Source organism: Lagopus leucura, unplaced genomic scaffold (assembly GCF_019238085.1).
Source record: "Lagopus leucura isolate 7727_CA_CO unplaced genomic scaffold, USGS_WTPT01 Super-Scaffold_741, whole genome shotgun sequence".
In the NCBI taxonomy this organism is placed as follows: domain Eukaryota; kingdom Metazoa; phylum Chordata; class Aves; order Galliformes; family Phasianidae; genus Lagopus; species Lagopus leucura.
In genome coordinates, this window is record NW_024962256.1 from 3,913,744 (window position 1) to 3,923,135 (window position 9,392).

General features: G+C 39.1%; 1 protein-coding gene across 6 annotated transcripts in view; it reads left to right on the forward strand.

Moving 5' to 3' along the window:
* VTI1A (vesicle transport through interaction with t-SNAREs 1A) overlaps positions 1-9,392 on the forward strand; it is a 249,222-nt gene that overhangs the window by 239,566 nt on the left and 264 nt on the right. For 2 of the 6 annotated variants that reach the window (XM_042863700.1, XM_042863702.1), the window contains one exon: positions 8,769-9,392. This exon is cut by the window's right edge and continues 264 nt beyond it. In XM_042863700.1, coding sequence (XP_042719634.1) covers positions 8,769-8,862 — 94 coding nt within the window. In that variant the 3' untranslated portion in view covers positions 8,863-9,392. Of the gene's footprint in view, positions 1-1,618; positions 1,774-8,768 lie in introns of those variants that run through there. The other 4 variants (XM_042863704.1, XM_042863705.1, XM_042863699.1 and 1 more) reach the window with 3 other exon arrangements.

A 9,392-nucleotide genomic window follows, 5' to 3' on the forward strand; every position in this document is an offset into this window, starting at 1 on the left:
TGAACTGGTTTTTATAGGAAGACTCAAAGCACAGGACAGGTTGAAAAATAAGCCTATAGCAGTCAAAATTGTTGTCTGAAATGTCTTCAGACTGGAAGGCTGAATTTATTGCTCAAAACAAGTACTAGCAATGTGGAGGTGTGCAGTCCTGCTCATTATCACTGGAAAAGGGGGAACCAAAAAGCACAGTAAAAAATTAAATTTTAATAATGCTAGTGATATTTTCTAAATCCTTCTTGACAGAAAGATTCTCATTATTTTTATCTGTCTCAGAGTAGGCTCTTTTAATGCCATCTCACAAATGGCCTTAGCCATGATTGTTTTCCTTTCTCTTATAGCATTTGAAAAAAAAAAAAAAAAAAAGAATATATACAAAAAAAATTCCATTCTGTCGTTGGAGAGGTGCCATGAAATGGTAACATTTTGGAGAGCACATCTATCTTCAGGAACAATAGCTGCAGATGCCTTCAGGTTTTTACAAAAGAGGTCAACATTGTTAAGGCAATTGTAGCAAACTTTCTATACAAAAAGACGCCCAGTCAAATATAGTGTGATAAGGAGAAAGCAATATAAACAAAATGATGTCCAGTCTCCAGCTTCACCACACCTCAAAGCTGTAGTTATTAAAGTGAGGCAAGGTGAAAGATGTTGCTTCCTTTTATCCATATAAGATGTATATATTTTAGTGCGATCTAATGATTATGGAAGTTGATAAAATGCAGACTTAGACATTTTTCCTTTCCTTAAATTGGACAGAATGTAAACTTAACTGTATTTATTGTGAAAGCCAATGTGTGATCATGTATGTTCTTGTCATTTTATAGTTTGCATAGTTTCATCTGCTGAATAAGTAATTGCTTTAGCTTTGAGGGGGTTGGGTTAGGGTGGTTTTGTTGTTTTTTTTTGTCTTCCTTATTTACCATTTGGAGACGAGGGCCACATGCAGCCAATGTGCTCAAGAATGCCATTACTCTGACAGCTGGGCTATCTGCCCTCCCTCAGAGCTCCTTCTAAAGCACTCATAATGCTTGCTGAGGCCTATGGTTCTTAGTCATGCTCAGGTGACTAAATGTATCATTTGTTCTTCTTGACACTCCAGTACCCTGAGAAAGGCTGGTTGGAGATTAATGCAACCTTGACTCCTTCCACTTGCAGTTGCCACTGCACATGATCTTCCTTTAGACTTGCCAGAGAGATCTGGTGTTGCCTTTGCTTTGCATGAAATGAATTAATCTATCTCCAGTTTTGGTTGGGGACTTTCCATGGCCCTGGAAGCCACCCGCTGTTCCTCCTAATGGCAGTAATAATCTAATTTGTTCCCTCCATGGAAGGAGCAAACATGGGGACAGGAGAAAGCTGAAGTTGTGTCACAGAGGTTAGTGCAGAGAAATGCTCTCTGTCAGGGACTCTCATAAGCAGAAAGGAGCTTTTCATCTTTCAAAAATACCTCCCCGTATGTTCTAAAGGTAGGCAGCGAGTAAAACCCCAGCTAGTCGAAGATATACAGTATCCTTCCTTTTGCCTTATATCTTAGCTCCCACAGTCCATGAGGTCCTCTTCCAGACTATCTGTGTTCTTGCACTTCACATGCTGATGTCTTCATACATTTGTCTTTCAGACATTTCTGTAGATATCCCGCCTTCCCAGGCCACTTCAATCAAGCTGTTATCCACTTATTCCCCCTGGATTCTTGTGGTCTCCTGTGTATTCTTTGTACTTCCTGAGATTGCCAGCTCACTGAGACAGAACTCGTGCAAGCTATGATAGTCATGATCCTGATGGCCACCAAGTAACACCAAATAAAATATTTCAATGCAGTTCATACGCTTTTGCCACATTTGCTATCTATTACAAGATTTCTGTTCATAATTAGTAAGTGTTTTAACAACCAAATACCGTAAAATTTATTTTACTTTACAGTCTTAATGGTAAGATTGTCAGAAGGTGACAAAATATAGTTCCTTGAGCCTGGTTCCCATCTTCTGCTCCTCCAAAATTCCTGTCAAGAGGGGGTTGCATTTGACTCTGTTCAGAGCTTCTATGAAACTAGGAGTCTATGAAAAGATGGTGAATCAAGGTAATTTTTGTCTAATTACTGCTACTAACTACTGCTTTATGTTTGAGTTTCACCTCTCTAGTGTTTGTTGTTTTTTGGTTTGTTTGGTTTTTTTTTCTGATTTATGGGAGTTTGCAGACATTTTACAATGTGGTAAAAACTTTGGTGGATGATTTTGCCTTCAGAGCTAACAAGCTTTCTCCAAGCAAATTTGGTTTTGGGAAACTGTCACTCCTCTCTTGGACCACATCTTTGAGCTTTGAGGAGTTCATCCCTACCTAATGTGTGCCTAACTAAACTAGCTACTTAACTGACTTGTTCTCCTGAGATGTGTATATATGAGCAGGAAAAAGAGAAGGCAGTTCAGAGCAAGACTCTAGCTCGTATAGACAGGGAACTGAGAGAGATTAGCTAGATGTAATTTTGATGTTTAAAGTTGGATAGTACGTCTACCTTCCTGCACCTGTTATTACATGATTCATTCTTTCATTCATGGCCCAGGTGGAAAGACATTGATGTGGTTTGAGTGTAATACTGTAACTAGAGATTGGTATCCATGCTATTATAAGTGCATGGCTCCAGTCCTTAAGACTGATCTTTAAACTAGAGAATGTATCTCTGCAAAACTTCTCAGACCTACCAACAATATCTTAGTCACTTTGTAAGGCCAGTCTCTTTCAGAACACCCTGCTATTTGCCTAGAAAAATGTCATCTTTTTTTATTCTCTGTTTCTGAGTCTTTAATCTCATTATCAGCTCAGTTTTAAGCAATTTTAATGGGTTTTCAAGAGGATTTACGCATAAGAAAGTAGAGCCATTAGCCCAAGGGTAAGAGGAGACTCCTTCAGGAGGGAATTCGGGGACCAGGATGTAGGCTCCTATTGGGAGTGGTGGGTCTCCAGACTGGGGGAGCCCAGGCAATATGGCCTTTTTGGCAAGAAGTAAGCCATGGGGAGTCCTATTCACTCTCTGCCACCCTGCAGAGCCTTTTCACTTTTAAATATGCGATGTCAATTACAATGGAATTGGTCCTGCTCACCTGGAGAACACAAAGAACTTGGCCTTAATTTCAGAGTTTTGGCAGGGTGGAAAAAACCTTGAAAATTTTCCAAGTACTTTTTCTAACATCAACTCAAAGAGGGCTAAGGAGTTGTATGCAGTTATGCTGGTATTTTTTCACTGATAGAATTTCTGTTTTCTAATTTCTGTTAATGATGTAACATCTCAAATCATTTCCAACCAGCTGTAATTTTGCTAGGCATAGTTCTCTTGCACTTTTATTTCAGTAGGTTGCCACGTCTTTAAGTTTTCCCACAGCCTGTCTAGTTCTTTTCAGCTGCTTTTATTTAAGAAAAGCATTCTTAAACCGAAAGATGGGAAAGATGAATAATCACTCGAACAGCCCCCAGATACCCTGAACTTAGAGATTTATCATTATGTATCTAAGGCTTTGCTTTACCAATCATAACATTTTATTCCCCTGTGTTGGCTCTAGTGTTTCGATCTGAAAGCTCCTGATAGATAGTAACAAGGATGTCCTTACATATAGCAATAATGGTGTGTGTCCCAGAAGGTAATTGAGTATGGCTGTATGACTTTAAATTCATATTTGCTGATATTTATTTCCCAAATGCTGCTGTGTATTTGCCTGTATGGCTAGACCTTCACTTTGTGTTTTTTTGAATCATGAATACTGGGCATTTAAAAGTCATCACCAATTTATATGCACCTTTCTTTTTTTATCATGTTAGTTGTTTTATCATGTCATGTTGTAAACCTGCGGATTACAAATGAAAGGGTACCCAAAATGTAATTTGAAGTGACCATCTAAAATGTGTTCTTGCATACAAAGAAGAAGCCTTTCTGCTCAATTACCTCATAGGAATCACTTCTAGTTAAATCTTAAATACATGTGTTACAGTGAAACACTGTTGGACAGTGCTCCGTCATCAATCAGTCTGTGTTCTTGAGGACACTCTTTTTCAAGACGTTTTCTTTAAGGATAAAGAGCTGTGTTGTAATGAATGTGTGCTAACTGATCTCCCAAGCCGTTTGCATTTTTTTTTATTTGTATCAGTGTTGAAGTTGAGCTTCTGTAAGACATTTTTGCAGTATTTTATTTGTAGTCTTCATTATTTCAAGTTAAGCGCACGAAACTCTTGATGCACCCGGAGTCTGCGCTGGTTCTTGTATATCTGTATTTAGTTAACATGTAACCGTGATTGCTAATTTTCATGACAATTGTTATTGTACCATCAGTGCTTAATGGCAAGGCATCATTATTCAGTGCTGGTCAATCAGGCACTAAGACATGTGCAAGACATCAGGCTGAACCCATATAGATGTCGTGCACTTCCCTGCTAATGAATGCAGGTTTGTAAAAAGGTTTAAACACGGTTGGCATCCTTAATGTAAGGTTTGCAAAAGCTTATTGGGAAACTGCTTTGTGTTTATAAGACACAGATCTAAACACTGCACAAATAGAGTTAGAGACATTGTGTGTGCATGTGTGTGAAGCTACTGAGAAGGGAGAATCATTTGGCTTTTCACAGTGTGGAAAGGCAGCACAATATCTGGCATGGAATGAGTATGGGTGATTTGCCGAGGATGTCAGTGTTTGGAAAAGGCTGTGGGACTTGTTCTCCAAAGCAGTGGTCTCTATATATGTGAGAGCAGGTGATCCCTCTTCCCAGGAAGGAAAGCAGCCCGTGTGGTTGATCAGCTGTAGAACACAGCTGGCATGAGCTCCAGAGGCAGCTCCAGTGGTGAGAAGCCAGGAAGTCGGGTCAGGCGTTTAGAAAGGAGGAGCAGAAGAAACAGGAGCAGGATGCACTTTCTGCTCTGATAGCCCAGAGTGTTAGTCCAGCAGGCTCTTTTCATGCGTCGCTTAATGCTACCCTTGCATGTGCTTTAGTTACTGTTTCTGTGTGGTTTTGCACCCAAACGTTTTGGGCTGTTGTCCATGATAAACTAGATGGAGCTTGGTTTTAAAAGCGCAGATTTTTCATCTCTTCTAACTAAAAGCAGAATGAGCCCTTGTGCTCTTGGAGTCCTGAGTATGAAAGGAGCAGCAGATATTGGCTGTTAACGAGCTCCAGCACGCCGGGCTCCAGCAGAACTTGGTGTGAATTCAGTGCATAAGCTGCATCGACTAAATGGTTAATTCATCTCATATCAACAGTGCTATGATTCATAATGTAAACTTGAGGAATCCTTGATGTTTCAGTCACACATTCCTCTTAATTTGGCCATGCATTCTTTTAAAGCTACAGTGTGCTAACTTAATAAAATGCAGCATGCAAATGCACAAGTTTTTGCCTTCAGGCATTTTAGCCATGGATGTTTCAATGGGTGTCTTCTTTCAAGTATGTATTCTTTCTTAAATTATTTACCCTGTAAACATGCTTTGCATTTTCAAAGAACAAACTGGGCTTCCTCGTTCACCAGATTTTGTTGAATTTAAGGTGTAGTAGAGATAAAAGAATATCATCTGCTTCTTGTGAGCATGTTAGCCTTTGGGATTTTTTGTAGTGAGTATTAGGCTCCATTTTCTTTCCCTTTGGTATGATCACTCCCTCCCCCACTTAAATTCCTTGCTGCTTTGCCTAGAGCAATGCCCACTGGCAGTGTCTGGCTGTGACAGTACTATAGGCTCCTCTACAGATGGGTCCTGCCAATGCCAACCATTGTTCTACCGCTGTGAGCTGGCTTGACTGCAGTCTATCTATCACTCCAATCCCCATTTCCTCTTGATATTTTCTTTATTCCAAAGGGTTGCCCTTGCCCACTGACTTGGAGATGGGAAATCTGACACCCAGAACTGGTGTCTTCCACCTGAGCAGGCTGCTCCCAGCACCAGCCTCAGACATCCCACTTGCTCACCCCTCCATGGGTCTATTCTGCTGCTGGCTGCCTCTCTTGGAGCCCCATCCTCCCGACACTTTGCAGTTCGCTTAATCTTACTTCCTCACTTGAAAGTAAAACAGTAAAACTTAATGTTATACTTAAAAAAAAAAAAAAAAAAAAAAAGATATAAAATTAATCTTTAACTGTGGGCTTGAATATTAAAAGTATATAATGCTTCAGTGTAGGAGTCTGTTGATAACATCCATCCTATTTCATGATTAATTTGTTCCTTCTAATATGATATTCTTTTGCTGCAGTGTGCAGACTAATTCAGATTCCTAGAAATTGAACTTTGATATGTATTTCCTAGATTCTCGCTGTAAGTGAACCTTCAATTAGCAGATACAGGTGGCAGCGTGCCATGCTCAATGCTCTCCTGATGAGGATTTTAGGAACGTGGACACCGATTAAATAATCTTGCAACGGGGTGTGCACTGACGGAGCATTAAAAATAAAGTTTTTGGAGGATTTGGTACCTTTCTTTTTTCCTCTGATTTTTTTTGTAATTTTAAATCTCAGGTGATGAAATGCTCTTCCGGTGGGCCAGAGATAGGAGTTGATTTAAACACTTGGTATGTTATGTATGCCTTTGCCTAACTATGTGTTAGATTAAGCGAGTTTCACTCACAGTTAATCCTTTGTAAATTAGCATTATGGATGCCTTGGGGCCCACATCCCACAAATAAAATGGTTGTCAAGCCAGCTGCACTGTGTATTACTTAAGGCTGAATGTTTTAAAACTTTTCATGCTTTTAATCTATTTCACTGCTGAGTTTCAGTTTTGCTGAGTATCTTTTCAGGAGTGATGAGGCCGAGTGAGTAAATATATGTTCTGGTTTTCATGCATTTGCCTGGGTGGATCGTTTGTTATCAGGTGTTTGGCAGAGAATGTCACACCCTGCCACAGAATGGAAGCTTGTAAGTTCAGGTGTTAAACTGAAGTGCAAACCAACAAGAACCAAAAGCCCTTAATTAGCTTTATTTTGTTAGCCCACTACTTTTTTTTTTTCTCCCCTTTTTTTCTTTTTCTTTCTTAAGAGTGAGAAACATCCCTCCCTCCTCCTCATCCTTTTGGCAGAGTAAATATTGCCTGTTAAGTTTGAATTAGCTGTCATCGCAAAAGAATTAATGCTGTGGTTGAGCCTTTCTAGTGAGGAAGGGAAAAATAAACGAGACAGATCTTAGTTCAGCTTTAAGTGATAAATGAGGACAAAGCAGCCCATTCATCTCCTGCTAGGAAAGTGGACACAAACACTAAAGCAGTTTTGCGGAAGACGTGTCAGCAAATGTGATCATTTTGTAACCTGTCAGGAGGATAGAGAGCTAGTCCTTTTAGAGTGTCACAGGGGAGGGTGTCTGTCTGATGTGACAGTTTGCATCCATCCATTTGCTGCTTTTTCTTTAGGTGGGGGGTAAGCATGGAGGGGAGCTGGAGTAGGTTAAAACTGTATTTTTCCTTCCACTTTCCAGTATAATTTATATGTATATCCACCCACATCCAAATGAAAAACGCTTTCCAAGGAAAACTCCCCTCTGCTCTCTAGTTTCTGTCCCCTCTCACTGCATGAAATATGTTCAGTTTTTGCACATTACATTCCTTCTCCTCAACTTTGAGCCTTGCAGTCAGTACGTTTCACAAGATGCCGTTTTACTTTTACCATTATTTGGTTGGTAAAAGCTTTGTTTTGTTCTGTTTTACAGAAGCACGAAAAAAAACCAACAACCCACAATAAAATAAGAACAAAAATAACTTGGGGTTCTTCCGTTGTTGGTTTGGGTTTGGTTTTTTGCTGTCTCTCTCCAATTCTGATGATACGGTTCACGTACAAATATGTCTTGCAAAAGTTCCTGTGTCACAGAGAGCCTATGAAAATATCCTTCCTCCTCTGTGAGAACAGAATAACAAACACTGGGTTCTTACAGTTCAGAATCCTTCTGTAAAATACCTCAAATTCCATTGTTAATTGATTTTTTCATTTTAAATGACCTATTAATTTCAGGCCAAATCTCGACCCGTACGATGTCTGATTTTAGAAGCAGGGATTTCTCCCAGAAATGATTACATGGTATCAGGATACTACTTCTAGTATCTTTGTATTATCACAAATTTCCCCTTTCTTATGCTAAATAGTAAATGCAACATTTGTCTATTACCATAAGTAAAGGTATGCTACAGAGACGGAGGTGTTTTTACAACATAAGCTTCACAGTTTGACACTTGCTTCTTTATATCATCCTTTTCTTCAAAACTATCTTTCATACTTTTCCCTTGGTATTTTAGTACAAGTAAGTACCTCATTGACATGTGTTTCCTTGAAACGTTGTACCCTAATAATAAAATCCCTTGAAAATTAATAAAGTTTCCTTTCAGATTTAAATAAGAAAAAAAAAAAAAGCTTTTAGAATAGTGTTGAAAATGTAATGGTATTTACTACTACAGAGCACCCTGCATGGACTGCATCAACTGAGGACTGATAGTGTAATTTGTTTTAGAAAGTTAACGTTAATAGTAGCATGATGCATTTCAGTTCTAATATGTGTGTATCTGTATGCATAATTAAGGAAAAGTTCATTCTTTCTTTAACCCCAAAGTCGAATTAAATAGCTTCATAAAGAGATATGTAGAGTACTGGAAATGGAAAGAAGTAAAAACAGTCAGGATATGCAAAATGGTGTTGGAAAACCTAAATTCGTGGCCCTGTGCCTTTTCTCCATGATATTTATCCTTGTACCTCTTTACATTGTTTAATATATCTTCCACTGTTTTCACTGTGGTTTTTTTTTTATCTCTTCTGCTTTTTTCCAGGATCATCCAAAACCGAATTTTGATGGTTGTTCTGGCAGTCTTCATCATCCTCACCACCGCAGCAGCTATTTTTTTTTCTGTCCAGGGACGCTGATATCTTTATTCTGCAACAAACTGCTTGTTCTGAGTAATTAAGACAAAGTGGTCACATGAATCATTCTCTTGCACTGACAGAGTCTCCTTCTCTTTTCCACTATTCAACTCAGGTGCAAGTGGTGTAAAATACTTTATGTTATTGATGGCATAGTTGATGGCATGTGGCGTTGATTATTTTTCTCCTTTTTTTTTTTTCGCTTTTTTTTTCTTCATCAGAGTGTTTTTGTGAAATCTTAATATTCATTTCGGGGGGGGGGGGCTTGCTCCAATATCGAAAGGCCTAACATGTCCAATTCCATCCCAGACAATTGGCATGTAAACTGCAAGAGTTTAGAGAGCTAAAAGGGATCTTTGCACTTTTCTTGTGCTACGTGGGGTGTATGAATATCAAGCAGTACCTGACCTTATGTGATACAGAATATAAGTAAAGCGCAGACCAACGATGTAGAAAGTGAACCTGTCTCCTGTAACTAACTACTGATCATGAATCATTGTAATAGATGTAAGCTGGTTAGGAGTGGTAGTTGT